Genomic DNA, 19,099 nt, shown 5'->3' on the forward strand with positions numbered 1-19,099 from the left:
CTTTTTTTAAAAAATGGGAAACAGTAACCCCATGCAGCTGTGTCTTTGTAGAAACTGTGTATGTCAGTGTGATAGCTGCAGTCATGTACAGCTGAGCTTCAGTAAGCAATTTCAGGATTATGGCTATGATGTAGTCTGATATATTTAGTTTGTTACTTTAACCCCACTTTTCTGTGAATATAACAACCATTGCCTTGATTCCTGCATTGCAGGCAGTTGACCTAGATGTCCCTCAGGGTCCCTTCCAAAATGCCGCTCAGCAATCCTGCAGCAAAAATTAATTCTTTGTGTGTGTGTCTTTTTCAAAAGGGCTCTGCTCACCTGGCTCTCACTACTTGTGCCGATTCCAAGACAGACTGGTATGGATCCTTGTGTTAGAAAGAGGCTTCACTTATTGTTGTCTTAATATCAAGGTGACTATTGCTAAGCCTACCTGGTACCATTGTGGCAGAGGAGTAGCTTCCCCCCCCCCAGCAATCAGTAGAAGTTGCTCTAATTTTCATGGTGCATGAACTATCTGCTAAAGTGACCCAAGGAGGGGTAAAGTTGAAAAAAGAAAACATGCTACATGTATGGGCATTGGATTCAGACTATCTGGGGGTGGAACTTTTTTCACGGGACTATCCAGTCCCTTGAGGTAGGGAAGAGGAATCTTGTGAATTTCCCTCTTCCTTCTGCAGGACCTACATGGAGGGTTGAAGACCCCTTCAGAACAGCCCGGGAAGTAGCTTTGGGGGCTGTAACGTGGGTGGGAAGGAAAACTGGCCAAAAAACCCCCTCTTCCTGTAGCACAGCCTTCCCAAAACTTGTGCTCCACATGTTTTGGACTACAAAATGCTGCCTGGTGCTGATGGGAGTTGCAGTCCAGCACATATGGAGGGTACCGGCTTGGCAAAAGCTGCTCTAAGGGGAGCCTGTGGTGGGTGTCTGTGCTTCTGCTCCCAGAATGGCAAGTCTGAATCCAGCCCAAGGTGTCTGATTCATTCAGAAAGCTGCTTAGCCTTTCTGCAACTCGGAAACCGTTCTTGCTAGCATGTTTTAGATTGAATATGTTGCCTTCTGACCATCTTTCTACTGCCCTTCCCTGCCCCTCTGTTTCCAATGTTTAGAGACATGTGGCATTGCATACATAGCTTAAGATAGCCATATCCATGCACAGGAGGGGACATACCTACTGGCTTGGGAAAACCTAAAGTTTGCAGAAGTGCAAAAAAGGGGGGGGGCTAGCGGGAGACTCACATACCCGCCCCCCAAAAAAATCCCAGTTCAAGGGAAAGAATGAAGCATGTTTTTATGAGTACGACTAGCAACAAAATGTTGCAGTAAATCCCCACTTGCAGGATATCTTTGAGAGAAGCAAAGGCTCAGGAGCTACAACAGTTGGTTGGTGCCTTGTATGCCTCCTTCTGGGGACTCCTGCAGCTAAGCTGGTGTCAAATGTCTTGCTCTGCTTTCCTTTGGGCTACATCAGCGAGGCCGAGAGGAGGGGTCTTGTCATCTGGGCAGCCCAGGCTGCACCCCAGGGAGGTCACTTCGGTGCTGCTAACGCAGCAGTTTGATTTCACCCCCGGATGCACACTCCATTGTCTCTCAAGACAGAGGGATGCCAACCCAAGGCAGGGGTGGCTAACCTTTTTCCGCCCAATGGCCACCACCCTTTGGAGGGTTTCATGCCAGCTCATGCTCACATGCGTGCACTTGCAGCTGGGGCAGGCGAGTTACCTGCACGAATGCTCAGCAGTGGGGTGGGGGGGGGTGACAGAGAAGCAGCCACACATGCTTGCTCACTCAATTTCAGTACACACCCATCGCTACTATCCCAGTTTTGCCCTGAGGTAGAAAAACACACCATTATTGCTCTCTAGTGCTGCACCGTAGGTTGGAAAGGCCTTTTTCCTCTTTCTCTTAAACATCCCTATATAGTTCATAGAGTAGGAGTCTTTTGACCACACAGCACTCACCCCTTCTCTATCGTAATAATCTCTCTTCCTCCAGGATATTTAGCTCTGTTGAGACTCAACATAATGTGCAGTGGTACCTTGGTTTTCGAACTTAATCCATTCCGGAAGTCTGTTCTTAAACCAAAGCGTTCTTAAACCAAGGCGTGCTTTCCCATAGCAGTGGGGGACTCAATTTACAAATGGAACACACTCAACAGGAAGCAGAATATGTTCTGCTTCCAAGGCAAAGTTCACAAACCAAAACACCTACTTCCGGGTTTGCAGCGTTCTTAGACCAAGTTGTTCATAAACTAAGCTGTTCTTAATGAGCATGTGGCTTATTTAAAAGCAGATCTAAACCAGACCCATGTAGAAACCATGAATTGGCACCTTTCTATTCCAAAGTGATAAGCACTTGGACAACTGAACTCACCGTTCGTATGCATGTGTGTGTTTTCCCCCATCTTTTCACTGAGAGTGCCCAAGGTGTATAAAAAGGAGTAGAATTAGTCATAAAAACTTAACAATTGAACTAATAACAATAAACACTGATGATGATGCAGGGTTTGCAGGCTCTGAAAGCTGATATTCATACAGATAATCTTGCTGTAAGACATTGCTTCCTGCATCCCATTAAAGCTGAAGGGCTGCATAGCAAAGGAGCCTGTAGCCCTCCAGCTGTGGCACTAAATTCCCACAGTTCTTGACCTTTGGATATGCTGGCTGGGCTGATGGGAGTTTTAGTATTGGGAGCGCCATGGGTTCTCCATCCCTACTCCATCCATATGTTTGTTGTGATGTCCAAATCAGGTGATTTTTGGTTAGCGCTACCCTTAAAACCATGGCTTGAAGTGGGCCTGCAAAAACTATGACTGTGATGACCATCTAAACTGAGCCAGTGTATTACTCTGTGTACTTGAATATCTAGTCAGGGGTTTTTTTACCTTTTTTTTCTTTTTGTCTGTTTGATTTTCAGGGGTTAGAATTGCAGGAAACCTCCTGCCATACCGCTGAAGCTCACAAAGTAGATGAAATGTTTGAGACGGCCTTTGAACACGAGGAGCACAGGAAGATCCTCTCCCTCAACCATCACTTTTTAAATATTTTAACACCTTGTTGTGTTCTTCCTGTGAAGCTCTATTCAGATGCCAGGAACGTCTTGTCTGGAATTATTGACTCGCCTGACAACCGGAGGCAGTTGAAAGACGATTTTCTGAAAAACCTCTTATGGGTGCTAGTGCAGTACTGCTATAAGAAATCAAAAACACACAGAACACATGAAAGAACACCCATATCCAAGCATAAGTCGCCTTCAGTGGAGCCACCTGAAGTTTTAAGCAAGGCAATAGAAAGTCCAGACTCCTGGAAAAATGATGACCACCTCAGTGTGGAATCAATAGATGAGTGGACTGACGACAGCAATCTTTTTGATGATGAACCCAGCAAAAAAGGACCCAAAATGGCGTCGCGAGGAAGCACACCAAGACCCTTCTTTTCTCTCCCAGGTTCAGTCGAAATACACACCACAGACACCGAACTGCCAGAGGCACCCAGTGTCAATAAACTCTACAAACCTGTTGTCTTTGGTCTTCCTGCTGTAGACACTGGGGGGAAATGGGGCGTGGTGGATTTGCCCCCTGTTAAGTTTAGCAACTCTTATTCTGAGCTGCTAAGCATCCCCGAAGAGTGGAGAACTGTACCCTTACCTGTGGCCAAACTTTACGAAATGAAGCAGAAGTTCCCGGAAGACTGGTACCATTTTGTACTTCGCCAGCTGGACTTCTTCCACTTGAAGGAAAACCCTTCAAGTTTACTCGAGGACATCGTTAAAGATGCTGCTTTGAAAGACTTGTACGTCAAGTGTGCCCTGTCCTGCTACATTGCCGTGTTTGGGTTAGACGATGTTCTTCCCTCGCCCGGCCACATATTCAGAGCCTACAACGGAGGCCTTCCCTGGTCGGTCTGTTTGGACTGGCTGGTGGCAAAGCAGGAGCTGTTTCAGCTGGCCCTGAAAGTGTTCAGGTAACCGTGGCAAGAAACTTTTGAAATAAGAGTAGCAAAAGCGCAGCTAAGAAGCTCAAATCATATTTAGGACTGGCACCCTTTATTGGAAATTAAAACAAATGTCCAGACTTTAACATTCAAAATCTTTACTTGCAGAAACTTATAGATGAATTAAAACATAATATTTATAGCCCTATGCTTCTCCAAGCACGGGCTTGCAGTCTGTTCTTCTAACTTCCAGACAACAGTATTTTCCTCTTTATAGAGCTTAGCACTTTCAGCCTTCTGTATCTCAATTGGGCCATGCCTTACAGCTCCTATGAGAGATTTCCGCTTTTATCTTCTGCAGTTTTACCCTCTCTTTTTTCAAGTAGAGAAGCAGTGCTCCAGCATTACACTTTCCATTTTTAAGTTTGGAATAGAGTAGTTGCTTTGGAAGACTATAATCAGGCATCCGCACAACGTGACCAGTCCAGTGAGGACTGGGCTATATATACTAATAGTAACACCTTGAACTCGGCCCGGTATCTGTATTGCAATTGTTTCCAAGGTATCTTTTGTTTATCACTTGTTTGCCTTCCTGGCCTCCTTTGGGAGGAAGAGCAGGATGTAAATTCAATAAACAATGACTGGGGATGGGGTGATTTGCTTCTGCATTGGGTTCTGGACTTCACTGCCCCCCCTCTGTGCTATTACATTGTTTTTTCTTTTACCTCCAGAAACGGGGTTTTTGAAGGAGCAGAAAAAATGGATTTGGGTTGCGTTGGGCCTCCGGACTGGGCCTTAGCCACCTCTACTATAAAGTTGTGCATTCACATACAAACATACAGAGGGGGAGAGAGTAATAGTAATAGTATTGTGAGCCGAATCACTAATGTGCCACTGTGCACGTTCAGCATGGGTTATAGAGAATGCACATAATCTGTCCATGAAGAAACACATGTGCACATTTCCTGGTCAGTACATACAGTCTTGAACAAACCTTAAACGAATGTGCATTCCTTTACTGGAACTGCATAAATCTAGACTGTGCACTGGAGATAAAAACCAAGGGTGTGTCTCTTGGAGAAATGTACAAGATTCCAGTATTCTTTGAGTGAGACGGGACTCTGAAATCACAAAGGCATCGTTAAAAGGCTCGTGACCTGTTCTCAAGAGGCTCTGGCCTTTACATTTTAAGAAGCCATGAGTAAGAATGCTAATCAGGAAAAGTCATAAAATGGACTGCATGCTGAAGGATGTCTTTTTTTCTTTTACTTAAAACAGAACCATTCAGTAAATGAGTTGGTCAAGCCATGTGTGGCAGAGCAGCTGCAATCGCCCTCTACGGCTGCTTGGATAGAAAGCTGTAATATATTTCTTTGAAAATTGGTTTTGATTCAGTAGCCCTCTTACCATCTAATGTGCAGTCTAGCCAAAGAGCGTTTAAAAGGTGTTTGCAGGAACTACTGGCCAGACAGGATAGGGAAACCATGAAGGCTGAACGAGCTACACGCAAGTAATTTGCTCCCCAAATCAGCAGATGCAGACATAACCTTACTGTGTGATTAATGCATAATTAATCTCATAATTAATCCTAGGCAAATCTAGCTGCGGCTCCAGCCACACGTGAGTGTTCCCAGGGTGGCGTTATTATAGGCATTCTTTCTTATGTAGCTTTATAGATCTACACATTGTGCACTGGTCCTTATATGGTTTATCTTGCAGATACACAGTTAAGCTTTTGGTTGACCAAGCAAGTCTGGGACCAGTGGAAAGTTTCAAAGAGCTGCTAAGCTGTCTTGAAGAATATGAAAACGACTGGTACATTGGACTGGTGTCTGAAGAAAAGTGGCAGCAAGCTGTTTTACGAGAAAAGCCATATCTTTTTTCCTTGGGGCATGACCCTAATATGGTAAGTGGTTTTTCTATTTTTCATGCATGAATTTTGCTGCAAGGCACAAGAATGTTCCTTTGTTTTTTTTTAAGGAGTGTTAATTAAAAAGAGTTCAAATGAACTTTTTAGACCCAATCAATGTGCTTGAATTAGATGTAGCTATTGGACAACGAATCCTTTAATTGAATCCAAAACTATGATTCAGCTGTTGTAACTGGCTTGGGGGCATGAAACCACCAATTTCTTTACTCAATTAATAACCTTGTAAGGTATTTTATGGCCTTGGATTGTATCCAAGGATGTTCCTCTGCTTCCGAAGGGCACTTTGACACAGCAGATGTTTCCATCTGTGGAATAGGTAGGGACACGCTCATTGTTAGGCATGTAGGACCATGTCATTACCGAGGAGGCAGGCTTAGTTGTTGTTTGAGGACCATCCCTGCCTCCGGGTCTGGCCCTGACCAGAAGGATACTGGAATCAGCAAGGGAAACCCACATGACCTGAAAGTGTTGCTGTGCAATGCCAGGTCAATGATGAATAAGACCACTGCCATCCACGACCTGATTGTGGATGAAGAACTTGACCTGGCATGTGTGACAGAGACTTGGTTGGATGAAGCAGATGGGCCTGTCCTTGCTGCTGCTTGTCCACCAGGTTTCTCTTACACACAGCAACCCAGGTCATGTGAGCGGGGGGGGGGTGTTGCCGTGATTTTTAGGAAGTCACTAGTTTGCTCCAGGTGTCCTATTGGGAAGACCCAGTTTTCTGAGTGCATGTTCTGGAAGTTGGGCAATAGGGACAGTACAGAATTCCTTTTGGTGTACCGACCTCCCTGCTGCACCAAGGATTCCCTGCCTGAGCTGCTTCAGGTCGTGGCGGATGTACTCCTGGAGACACCTAATTTGGTTGTCCTACCTAGGGGATTTTAACATCCATGCCGACACGAACTTACAAGGGGCCGATTGGGACATCGTGGAAAACATGGCCTCCATGGGGCTGTCCCTAAATAAGTTTGGCCCACCTCATAGCTGCAGACATGCCTTAGACCTGGTGTTCACCTCTATGGATGTTGGTGATCTGACACTAAGTAAAAGCGAAACAAAAGAAGTGCCATAATCAGATCACTTCCTGGTGCAACTGGACTTCTCCGTGACCCTTCCCCTCTGCAGGGAGGTGGGACTGATTTGGATGGTCTGCCCCCGCCACTTAATGGATCCAAATGGCTTCCAGAGAGTGGTAGGGGATGTGAGAGTGGTAGGGGATGCTTCCAGAGAGTGGTAGGGGATGTGAAAGGATGGCCTTTCAGCTGATTCCCTGGTGACCTACCGGAATGCAGAGTTAACCAGGGCTATTGACTATCTGGCTCTGAAGTGCCCTCCGATTGCTCCATGGTTTTCCCTGGAGCTGAGGGTGATGAAACAACTGTTGAGATGGCTAGAGTGCAGGTGGCAGAAAACTCATTCTGAATCGGACCAGACACGGGTTAGAGCTCAGCGTTGAGCCTACCAAATGGCGACGGTGAAGAGGACCTTCTTCACTGCCTCTATTGCAACTGCAGAAAACAGCAGCAGGAGACTCTTTCAGGTGGTTCGCAATCTATCGGAACCACCTTCAACACCAGAGCCTGGTCGGGACCCCAAGATCTCCTGCAATGCTTTTGCAAAGTTTTTTGCAGATAAAGTTGCTCAGATTCGGAAGGAGGTAGACTCCACTGTGGGAGCAGGGCTGGGGCAGGAGAGTGCTGGAGTCCTGTCTAGTTATGTTATATGGGATCAGTTCCAATCTGTTACCTCCGGGGATGTGGGCAGGCTGCTTGGACGAGTGAAACCAACCACCTGTCTCCTTGATCCTTGCCCATCCTGGCTAATAAAAGCGAGCCAGGAAGGGCTGGGTGATGGGCTCTGTGGGGTGGTGAATGCTTCCCTCTGCGAGGGAGCCTTCCCAGACTCGCTGAAAGAGGCAGTCATTAAACCGCTTCTTTAAGAAACATCTTTAGACCTGGCCAATATGGCCAACTATTGCCCAGTTTCAAATCTTCCATTCTTGGGTAAGGTGATTGAGCGGGTGGTTTCCGAGCACAATTGAAAGTGTTGGTGCTGACCTTTAAAGCCCTAAACAGCCTCGGCCCAGTATACCTGAAGGAGCGTCTCCACCCCCATCGTTCAGCCCGGACACAGAGATCCAGCACCGAGGGCCTTCTGGCGGTTTCCTCACTATGAGAAGTGAGGTTACAGGGAACCAGGCAGAGGGCCTTCTCGGTAGTGGCGCCCGCCCTGTGGAACGCCTTCCCATCAGATGTCAAGGAAATAAGCAACTCTCCTACTTTTAAAAGAGATCTGAAGGCAGTCCTCTTTAGGGAAGTTTTTAATGATTAATGCTGTATTGTGTTTTTAATATTCAATTGGGAGCCACCCAGAGTGGCTGGGGAAACCCAGCCAGATGGGTGGGGTATAAATAATAACAATTATTATTATTTTATTATTATTATTATTATTGGAAGATGCTTTATACAGAGTTTGGTCTGCCTAGCTCAGTAGTGTGTACACCGACTGGAAGTGGCTTTCCAGGGTTTGACACGGGACATTCCCAACACTACCTGGAGATCTTGGGAGTTGAATCAGCGGCCTTCTGCATGCAAAGCAGATGCTCTACCGTTGAGCTATGGTCCTTCACTCTGCAACCCCGTCACCATCTCCCACACTACTTTACTAGAATATTTGAGTGAAAAACTGCCTTGCTCCCCATTCCAACGACAAGCTTCTGATGGGTCAGAATCTGCTGTCAGCAATACACAAGAGCGCTGATTTCCTGCGTATGTGCCTTTGTCTTTCAGGGAGTTTATACCAGCAGAGTCCTCACCCTTCAGGAATTCCTAGTGCAAGTGGGGAAACTGAACAGTGAAGCTGTTAGAGGGCAGTGGGCAAACCTTTCTTGGGAGCTGCTCTATGCCACCAACGACGACGAGGAACGCTACAGTATCCAAGCTCATCCTGTCCTTTTGAGGAACCTGACCATACAAGCAGCAGATCCTCCCCTGGGCTACCCAGTTTATTCCAGCGAACCTCTCCATGTACCTTTGCTCTAGAACTTGACCCTTGGCCCTTTGGTTTCCTAAAGAAAAACTGCATTAATTTTCTTGACTCTTGCAGCAAGGAAAACTTAAGTTGCCAAAGATGTTGGTGGCAGCGGAAGAGGCCGGGTTTTTTGGCAGGAATATTATGAACATGTCTCAGCCCCAGTGATGTCTGAACCTCTGATCCTGTTGGGCTGATGGAGGAAGATGCTGGGAGAAGACTTAAAAGCAGGCAATAAGCTCATTGATGTATTCTGCGAGGTTGTTGTTTTTTTAAATGAAAAATCAGTAACTTGACAGGTGACTTGCATTAGAAGGCAGGTTACAGCTTACATACTTTGAAACCACAGGTTAGTACAAAAATGTACATAGGATGAAAGCTTTCCCCCCCGATTTTGAAAGACCACACTTGGATTTTATCACTTGTTTATATTGTATAGCTTTATTTGCATTGTCAAAGTGATACTTGAAGAAACACTCAATAATACATCTGTTCAGCCTGCAGCGAGTTCTTTTCAAATACAGCAATTCGGATACTCTTACTTTGGTGCAAACAGTCTCATGGTGCAATAAGCCTGGCAAGTGGAAAAGCTTGCTCTGCTAATGTGCCCATCTCTACATAACACTGAAATCACTGGGACCAAAATTCCTATAAGCAAGGAGAGGTTTGAAACCCAAGTTTTCACCTGTACCCTGCAAGGTGAAAAAACAAATCTCATGTAATATTTCCTGCCTCAGAGTGCTTTAGAATGACTGCTGTAGAACATGGAAATGAACATCTGGATTTCTGGATTTCCCGACCTCGTTTTGCTTCGTTTTAGCATTAGTTTGAATTGTCCTTTAACTGTCAGTATCGTCCCATCCTGCTCTTCCACTTACATTTTGGCATGAGACTTACTAGGTGTCCCATTTAAGCCAAAGCACAAAGGAGGCTTCAAAGGCAACCCAAACCACCCGCCCCCTTTCATGCAATCTCTCTCCTCCCCCTTCCTTCCTGCACACCCACAGAAAGGAGCTCCGAAATTTCTGCTTCTAATTAACAGCAGCTTGCCGCGTTGTTTGAACGGCTAGCCTTGATGATGAAAAGCAGAAAGAAGCCAGCTTCAATGCGTAAGCTTGTGAACCTTTGTTTTTACTAGCTATAATCAAGTTTCTACTAACTATAATCAAGACACGTTTAAGGCCCATTTGAATTAATCTTTTAAATTTGAAGCAGCTTTGGGTCTCGTTGCCACATAGGAGAAAGCCAGGCTAAAAGTCAACATGAGATCTAACTGCTGCCAAAGTACTTTTCTTTATAAATGTAAATATAGTGAAAACCACTTTAAGAACACAGCACTGCCTTAGTAGCATTCAGTAAGAAAAATGGAGGTGGTAGATAAAAGCTTGGCCCTTTTTGTGTACCTGCAGGTCCCACTATCCAAACGCTTGTTATGCAAAAAATCATCTAAAAACAAGGAATTAGTACCCAAACCTCGTTATACACACTGCAGATTCAGATATCCAAACAGCCAGACCTGTTTAAACAAATAAGCAGCCTTAAACGAGCCTTACTTATTTGTGTTTTGCTGGTAGATAGCAGCCATTTCACCAGAACAAGGCAGGAAGGGGGATTGGACAACTATAGAGAGCTTTCCCACCCCCTTCCTTGTTTACCTTTCGCAAGCTTTCAGAGGGTTTTCTAGTGTTCCTGCCCTCTCCAATCATTTTGAGGTGAAAATTCCATGGTCAGGAACACATTAGAAATTTCCCCATAGGAATCAATGGAAATGGCAAGCGCTCGCCTAACAAACGTTTTCCTGAGAGTGCATTGTTTGGAGAGAGACACCTGCATATATTAACATTCTTTTTCGTATCCTGAGGTCTTGAAATGAAGCAAGAGGCAAAAACAGTAAATGAGTCACTAAAGACATTAAGGCAGGGCCTGAGAAGATACTGGGATGGGGTGTAGATTTGAATGGTCCCCCTAGCATACAGCAGAAGATAGCACCATGAAAGGCCAGGTAGTAAAGGTTTTTGGTGGCTAACCACACTACAGTATCAACAAGCGTTATAAAATCATTTTTTATTCAAGAGACTATAGTGGAACAGGTATGGGTTACGTATTATAACGCCATTCCTTATCCTCAAAAAAGAATGTGTACTTAAAGCAGGGGTTCTTCCTCCTCCTTATGCTGGTATTGGTGAAAAGGAGAACGTAATGCTCCTTTAAGAAGATTTTTTGTAGTAAGAAATATCAGCGTCCTGCAATGAACAAAAAGCACAACTTAGTCCAGACTGCTCTTAATTTCATTTATACTTAAGTATACCCAAAGGAGAGGCCCTGTATACCTGAAGAAGCATCTCCACCCTCATTGTTCAGCGCGGACACTGAGGTCCACTTCCGAGGGCCTTCTGGTGGTTCCCTGACTGCAAGAAGTGAGGTTACAGGGAACCAAACAGAGGGCCTTCTCAGCAGTGGCACTCACCCCGTGGAATACCCTCCCATCAGATGCCAAGGAGATAAATATACAGCTTTTATAAGCTGGTCTCTGATCGTAATAAATTATCTATCTACAGCTTTTAGAAGACACCTGAAGACAGCCCTGCATAGGGAAGTTTTTAATGTTTGATTAAATATTTAAAATGTTATTATGCTTTTATATTTGTTGGAAGCCGTCCAGAGTGCCTGGGGCAACCCAATCAGTTGGGTGGGTTACAAAGAACAAAAACATTTTTTTAACACTCCTCCAACTGGGCTGTAGGAAAGAGGACCACTTTCACTGCCTAACAGCTTTAATGCATCATGGGATTAAGAGAGCATAACTTGAGGAAGGATCCAAAGAGTTGGGCCAGAGCTTTTGCCACCACCTGCCCCTCCCCTCTTCCTCCCCATACAGCTTTTGAAAATACACTCTGGGAACCTAAATGAATACTGCAAAGGCAGAGATGTGAGAGGATGCCTTTTGTTCCGATCCTGCTTCTTCCACCTCTTCTGGCAAACAGCATGAAACCGGATCCTGCTTATTTCTCATTTTAAAACCCTCCAATAAAAACAGGCTGATCTGAACACTTTGGCCCATATAGAGGATGAACACAAGCAGCCCACAAAGTGGGTTGAGACAATACATTGCAAGGGGGCAAATGAAGATGGGGTCATACGCCACTCAGCCTTCAAAGCTCTTCAACACACATTTTTTCTGGCTGAATAGGCTAGAGCAGAGTTTCCCAATCTTGGGTATCTCCAGCTGTTGCTGGACTACAAGTCCCATCATCCTTAGGCCAGGGATGAAGTCCCATCATCCCTAGTGGCCAGGGGTGATGGGACTTGTAGTCCGAAAACAGCAGGAGGAGACCCAAGTTTGCGAAACCCTGGGCTAGAGTGATAACGGGACATAAGAACAGCTCTTGCTTGAAGGACGTACCTCTCCTCTTTTGAAATTCTCAATTCGCTTCTTCCCTAGGCGGTTCAACAACCACCATGCCCAGGTAGGTGTGTATTGCCAGAGGTAACAGACTGCCAGGTATGGATGGTCGCTGATCCAGGCTTCCTTTATATCGTTAGCCATGCTGATCAGTGTTAGTCGCACGCAACGGCTGGTTTCCATTTTGTGAGACTGATCCCCAACGTTTGCATTTGCCTGGATGGGAGAGCAGGGGGTTAGGGAAGAGAGTAAGCTGGAGAGGGAGCATGCGATCTCCCGAGGATCACAGAGTGGTTTGCTGCATAAGATCTTTCTTTTTTAATTATTTATTTGGTTTTTCAGATTACAGTTTTACAATCCCATATACAACATAAAAACAAGATTCCATAGAATCTCCTGAACTTCCCTCCTCCCCTTTGTGGGTCCTATTGTTAGTCATTTCCTCCTGCATCTTTTATAATAATCCAAATATTTTACATCTCCATTTTGTCCGAAATTCACAGTTAAACTGCAAGTGTTATTCCAATCCTACTAACAATTTTAACTGTTTACAATGGTTTTTAAGATAAATTATAATTCCTGCCCCCCTACAGTGTAAGATCTAACCGGCCAGGCTAGATAGGTTTGCCACACCTGTGCCAGGTGTGAGCTAGGAGGCAGGTGAGCTGGATGGGAATTGGCCCATGCTGCCCCCAAGATGGAGGCATTGATACAACCATATCAGCGTAAAAGGGACACAGTTCAATATGCCAGTCCACTTTCAGAAGGCTGTATCTGTGCTAAGAGTAGAAAATGTGGCATTTTGCCCTTGCCCATTTATGCTGCAAGCAAGAACTCACAGTACACCCGATGAATTTATTACAGTGACCACATTTGGACAATCTTATCTTTGTCGTGTTTAATAGATGGACTGGTAAGATTTTTTAAGTGTACTTTTTTGCTTTCTTCTTTGTGTCTTAAATTGTTTTGACCTGCCCTGACATCGCTAATGGTGAGGGGCAGAATATAAATCTTTATAAAACAAACAATCTCTCATCTTAGTAAGCAAAGATCTGGTTTTTATGTTCCCATTGTAAACAAAGGGGCTGTGTGCTTGCTCAGCAAAGCTTGTTCATCTTTCTAACAAAGTCTCTGTGTGTCATATATCTTTGAAGGCAACCTCTAGGACACGGTTAAGGAACCTCTGGTACCCTAGACCTTGTTGTACTCCCAACTCCCATAATCCCTGTGTTCCCATCCCTGACTTAGTGGGAGCGGGGCGCAGTGTGGAGACCTGGGGCCTAAAAGCCGGGGAGAGTTCTGGACAGCCGAAAGGGGTGTCAAGTATTCATGGGAAGAATTATGCTGAGTTCGGGGCAGGGGCTTATGAGGAAAGAGGCCTAGATTGTGTGACCCCGAGTTGATAGAAAAAGCTGCTCCCCTAAACTGGATCACTATCTTACAAGCAGCTTCAGTAGGCCCCAAAGCTACCTTAATGTCCTGGCTTATTTGAGCTGAGATATTATTGTCTGAAAAGGCTCGGTACGAACTCTTTCAGGCTTACTTATCTGGACAGTGTTCAGGCACATTAATCATAAATTCAGTCACTGCGAGCGATTGGTGCTCCGTTGCATTTTAGGAAGAAACAGCTTTGCAACCTGAAAGTTTCTTGCTTTTAAAAAAACAAAAGTGGATGAGAGGCCAGCCGGAGCAATTTGGATTTACGGGCTATGACTACATAAGAGTTTGGCCTTGCCAGAGGATTACAGAATAGCCAGCAAGACAAAAGAAGATCTGTGCAAGCGGCAGACCAGAGTTGCCTCTGTGAAGGCTACTGTGTTTGGCCTTTCAAAACCCACTCCTTTAAAAAAAAAAAAACATAGATGGGACACGAAATTCAGAACCGCGCAGAACACCTACAAAAACACAAAACTCGCCCCAGCATTGAGTTGTATTTGGAGAGCATCGCATTGGCTAGCCTAAGCTTGTTCTAGACTTGCACGTTTCCTATATATGTAGGCACCTTGGGGGGGGGATGTCGGGGAGCATTTGGAGACACGATTGCCCTACCCGTGTCCTGAAGTGGTACAGTCCGGGGAAGACTGTACCCTCTACCTGGAAGCTGTCATACAAGATGCTGTGGGTCTTTTTTTTAAAAAAAAATATTTTATTTCCATTGTGCTTCCAAGGAGGAGAATATGAAGCCATCTAGAGACTGGAATCCATTCATGAAGAACCTTGTGTGATGTTGTTATTGTTGTTCTGGCTTCGATTAATAAGCGGTGAGTTATTAGCTTATGGAGGAATAACGTTTTAAGGTGCAATCCTAACCATGTCTGCTCAGAGGTTAGTCCTATTCAATTCAATGAGGCTTCTAGGTTAAACTACTTAATAAACTAGCTTTATAAATATTTAGTGACAACTCTAGGTGATATCTAACTGCGCACAGCAATAATGATCCTTAACTATATTTCTTTGATTTCACAACCTCTTCTAATCCCAGTTAACACGGTCCTTTAATCATCTCAACCTTTCTTACCTTCGCAATATCTTCAGTGAAGACGTTTTGTATGATCTGTGACTGCACAGGCCCCGGGCAGATGTTAATTATACTTATCCCGGGATAATCAGTGAGCTCAGGTCGGAGAGAGTTGAAGAAGCCCTGAGAAACAACAAGAGCCTGACAGTTAAAAGTACCAGCTTTCTTCCCCCAAGCTCAAACAGGACGGAATCTCTTAGGAATCTCAGATAACCTGCACTGGGATGCACCAAGGGCCATAGTTCAGTGGCAAAGCATCTTCTGTGCATGTAAAAAGGTAAAAGGACCCCTGACCATTAGGTCCAGGTGTGGCCGACTTGGGTTGCGGCGCTCATCTCGCTTTACTGGCTGAGGGAGCCGGTGTACAGCTTCCGGGTCATGTGGCCAGCATGACTACGCCGCTTCTGGCGAACCAGAGCAGCTCACGGAAACGCCATTTACCTTCCTGCCAGAGTGGTACCTATTGATCTACTTGCGCTTTGACGTGCTTTCGAACTGCTACGTTGGCAGGAGCAGGAACTGAGCAACGGAAGCTCACCCCATCGCAGGGATCGGCAAGTCCTAGGCTTAACCCACAGCACCACCATGTCCCTTCTGTGCATGTAGAAGGTCTCAAAATTAATCCCCAACATCTTTGGACGTAGGGCTGGGAGAGAACCCCTGTGTGAAACCTTGGAGATCCCTTGCCGGCCAGGTGGACAGTACTAGGTTGGTATAAGTCAGCTCCCTGTGTTCCTTACAAACCACGGTTGTCTCATCTATCACAGATTGGGGCAGGGCGGTGAAATGTTCACAGGGGAACAGTTAGGGCCAGAGGCACCAGCTTACGAAGGTGATTGTGGAGCGGGGACCGCCTCTCCTGGTATGTCCCACAGAGGACCCTACGGTCTTCAAACAAAAACATCTTGGAGGTCCCGGGCCACAGGGAGGTTAGGCTGGCCTCAACCAGAGCCAGGGCTTTTTTGGCCGTGGCCCCGATCTGGTGGAACGCTCTATCACAAGAGACTAGGGCCCTGCAGGACTTGACATCTTTAGGCAGGGCCTGCAAGACAGAGCTGTTCCACCAGGCCTTTGGCTGAGGCACAGTCTGACCCCCTCCTTTGGTAATCCTCACCAGAACTCTAGCCCAATGGTTGGCATTAATTTGATTTTGAATTGATTTTAGAATGAATTGATTTTAGAATGCTGTGTTACTTTTATTGTTGTTAGCCACTCTGAGCCCGGCTTCAGCTGGGGAGGGCGGGATATATATAAAATTTTATTATTATTATTATGTTGCACGCATGAGCATCACACTTCCCTCCCTAAGCTGGGCAGAAGCTTCCTGGGCTTGGGGAAGGAGGTACCAGGGGAACATTTAGGGAACTAGCCTAGTTCACTGACCGCACGCCACTGGGGAAGGGGGACCAAGTCTGTGAGAGAGTCATTTGCCAAAGGCCACCTAGTGAGTCCATGGCAAAGGCAAGAGTCTCCGATACAAGCCATGAGCAGTCGAAGGCCGGAAGAGAACCCTTACCTGCAGGGCGTGTTTGCTGGCGCAATAGCCGGTGGCCAAGGGAGCTCCCATGATGCCCATCACACTGCTGATGGTGACAATCTTCCCCTGTTTCCTCTGTATCATGTGGTCCAGGACGTATTTCGTTAGGGAGATGGTGCCAATGTAGTTGAGCTCCATGATAGCCTTATAGACATCGACAGACGTGTCTACATAGAGGGAGCGCTGGGAACGGCCACCGTTGTTCACCAAGACGTCGATCTTTGGGAACAAGAGGGAAAAAGTTAAGCATTTGCAAGGATACAGGGTGGGGAAACCCCTAAAACTTGATTTTTCTGTGGAGAATTCCCCTTTCAAAAGACAGATACCAATTGCAAATTTGCAAAATTTTCAGCTTTGTTTTACTAAGTAAAAGGAAAATAAGCATGCTGAATTAGGTAATCCTAGGGGTTGTCCCGAAGACTTATTTATTGAGCATTCATTCTGATTTGTTTATGCAAAGCTTGCATGAAGGTTAGGCTGTATCTGCACTTAACTGAGCATTTGTTCTGGTTTTTTGGCAGGGAGGTAAAACAGCAATGAGCATCTTCACTTTCCTAACTACAAAAGTTACTTTCTTTTTTCCACAAGGCATCAGAGTGCTTTAAGGTACACTGCTTGCAAATTCTGATATATAAAAACAGTGGTACCTCGGGTTACAAACACTTCAGGCTACAGACTCCGCTAACCTGAAAGTAGTACCTCGGGTTAAGAACTTTACCTCAGGATAAGAACAGAAATCGCACGCCGGTGGTGTGGCGGCAGCGGGAGGCCCCATTAGCTAAAGCGGTAGCTCAGGTTAAGAATGGACCTCCAGAACGAATTAAGTTCGTAACCAGAGGTACCACTGTACCGGATATAAATACTTTTATTATTTTTAAACTGAACTCAGGATCCCAACTGCATGACTAGTTCCATGTGCCAAAAGGGGCTTTGGGTTCGAGTTTCTAGAACAGCAGCCCCCTCATGCTGCTTATGACAGCTTTTAAAACCAATTTTGGATATCTCATGAAGAGCTGGCTTTTCATGCGCCAGCTTAAAGAATGCCAAACTGCTCCACATTTTATAACAAATGACCTTTGACACCCATTTTCTGCCCCTTTGCAAACTGCGGCCAAGGCAGGTGCCCCTGCGGCTCCTCCCTCTCCCTCCAATCCACTGAGGAAAGTCTGACTTACCTTTCCAAAATGCTTCAGGACAGTTTTTGTCGCCGCTTCGTGGGCACTCCTGTCAGTCAAGTCAAGCGGCACAATGAGGATATCCTTGTCAGTGAGGCTGCTGATCTCTAAATGTGTTTTTTTTTTTAAGCCGGGGAGAGGAAAGAAGGAAGAAGAGGAACCGTTTAGAAACAGTGGTAAACAATCCTTCCTCTTCTGTTTCATTAGCCCCACAGATCTTGGGATGCAAGAGGCACTCACATGGCCTGTGTTGCACAGAATCACCATGCGTATTGCACATGACCTCTGGCAGGTCATGCTAACATTGGGAGTGGCCTTAAATTATTGGTCAGAACAGCTCTGCACTGTCCAAATGATGACCAGGACAGAAAGGCGTGTTAAATTTTCCAGCTTTCAAATTCCAAAAAGCTGTAACATGACTTGGGAATGCAAAGGATACGCTGGTTAAATTAATACACTTTAGTATATTGGTTTAGTTTTCTGCAGGAAAGGAGTCCTTGGGTGTTTAGTATTAAAGCTCCCCCCCCCCCATCTTAAAACATACCGTATTTTTCGCTCCATAAGGCGCACCGGACCATAAGGCACACCTACCGTATTTTTCGCTCCATAAGACGCCCTTTTCCCTTCCTAAAAAGTAAGGGGAAATGTGTGTGTCTTATGGAGCGAATCCAGGGGGAGGCAGGCAGGAAAAGCCCCCAAGAGCTGCACACAAGCTCCACGCAGCTCTTGCGGGCTTTTCCCCAGGAGCGAGAAGGGACTGACGCAGCCAGTCAGTCCCTTCTCCCTCCTCGTAGAAATGCCCACAGGAGCCGTGTGCTCCTTAAAGGGTGCGCGGCTCCTGTGGGCTTTTGTGGGAGGTGGGGGAATTGCCATAGTCGCGCGCAGCCCCTCCGGCCAGGAGAGGCTGCGCACGGCTATGGCACAAGCCAAGACAGCCAGCGGGATGGATCCCGCTGGCTGTCTTGGCTTCTTTAGCCACGTGCTTATGGAGTCTTATGGAGCGAAAAATACGGTAATCAGCCTTCAAAGGTTTCTCAATTTATTTCTATACTGAACTGTATGCAGCTATTTTCAGGGTTTGCAAACAGGTTGGCGAGCACATGAAGGAACCCTTTGATCAGCTCTGCATTTTTTTTAATGCTCTACATTGCTGCAAGGCCAGCCTCCCCCTCCCCACCCACAGAGAACAAATGATTGTAAACTGCGTAGTTAATGGATAATCATGAAGGCTAATGCAGGGACCTCGTATTTTTGCAAGCAAAATGACCCCTGTGACGTTCAAATGCTGTCTATCCATTTGACCTGATCTCTCCTTTCCATCGGTTACACACTGGAATCCAGGAGCCCTGGACAACATCTAATAGGACTTGTTAATGATTAAATCTCTAAATGCTCTCCATAAGCAAAATTGGCATGGACCTTGTTTCCTTCATTTGTTGAGCAAATATGACGTGGGCTGTGCTTGGTTTGCAAAAGCGGCTCTGGCACTGCAAGACTACAACCTTTGCCACAGATAAACTGCCCATCACTGTGACCTTGGAAACAATAACCCCTGTTTTGTGGCAAGATGC

At 45.7% G+C, this 19,099-nt stretch overlaps 2 protein-coding genes across 10 annotated transcripts in view; one reads left to right on the top strand and one right to left on the bottom strand.

The window, feature by feature from the left end:
- Positions 1-9,398, top strand: part of PCNX4 (pecanex 4) — a 24,728-nt gene extending 15,330 nt beyond the window's left edge. For 8 of the 9 annotated variants that reach the window (XM_081010001.1, XM_081009995.1, XM_081009997.1 and 5 more), the window contains 4 exons: positions 310-413; positions 2,917-3,962; positions 5,652-5,838; positions 8,655-9,398. In XM_081010001.1, the coding sequence (XP_080866127.1) occupies positions 310-413; positions 2,917-3,962; positions 5,652-5,838; positions 8,655-8,906 (1,589 nt within the window). In that variant the 3' untranslated portion in view covers positions 8,907-9,398. The remainder of the gene's footprint in view (positions 1-309; positions 414-2,916; positions 3,963-5,651; positions 5,839-8,654) is intronic. The other variant, XM_081010002.1, reaches the window with a different exon arrangement.
- The window catches only part of DHRS7 (dehydrogenase/reductase 7), a 20,161-nt gene continuing 10,379 nt past the window's right edge, over positions 9,318-19,099 (bottom strand). Inside the window, exons 3-7 of the mRNA XM_080992107.1 lie at positions 17,529-17,635; positions 16,333-16,572; positions 14,817-14,939; positions 12,299-12,514; positions 9,318-11,138 (exon numbers count right to left, since the gene is read on the bottom strand). Coding sequence (XP_080848233.1) covers positions 11,103-11,138; positions 12,299-12,514; positions 14,817-14,939; positions 16,333-16,572; positions 17,529-17,635 — 722 coding nt within the window. The 3' untranslated portion in view covers positions 9,318-11,102. The remainder of the gene's footprint in view (positions 11,139-12,298; positions 12,515-14,816; positions 14,940-16,332; positions 16,573-17,528; positions 17,636-19,099) is intronic.

The sequence above is a fragment of the Podarcis pityusensis genome, assembly GCF_964106645.2.
Source record: "Podarcis pityusensis genome assembly, chromosome: 1".
In the NCBI taxonomy this organism is placed as follows: Eukaryota; Metazoa; Chordata; class Lepidosauria; order Squamata; family Lacertidae; genus Podarcis; species Podarcis pityusensis.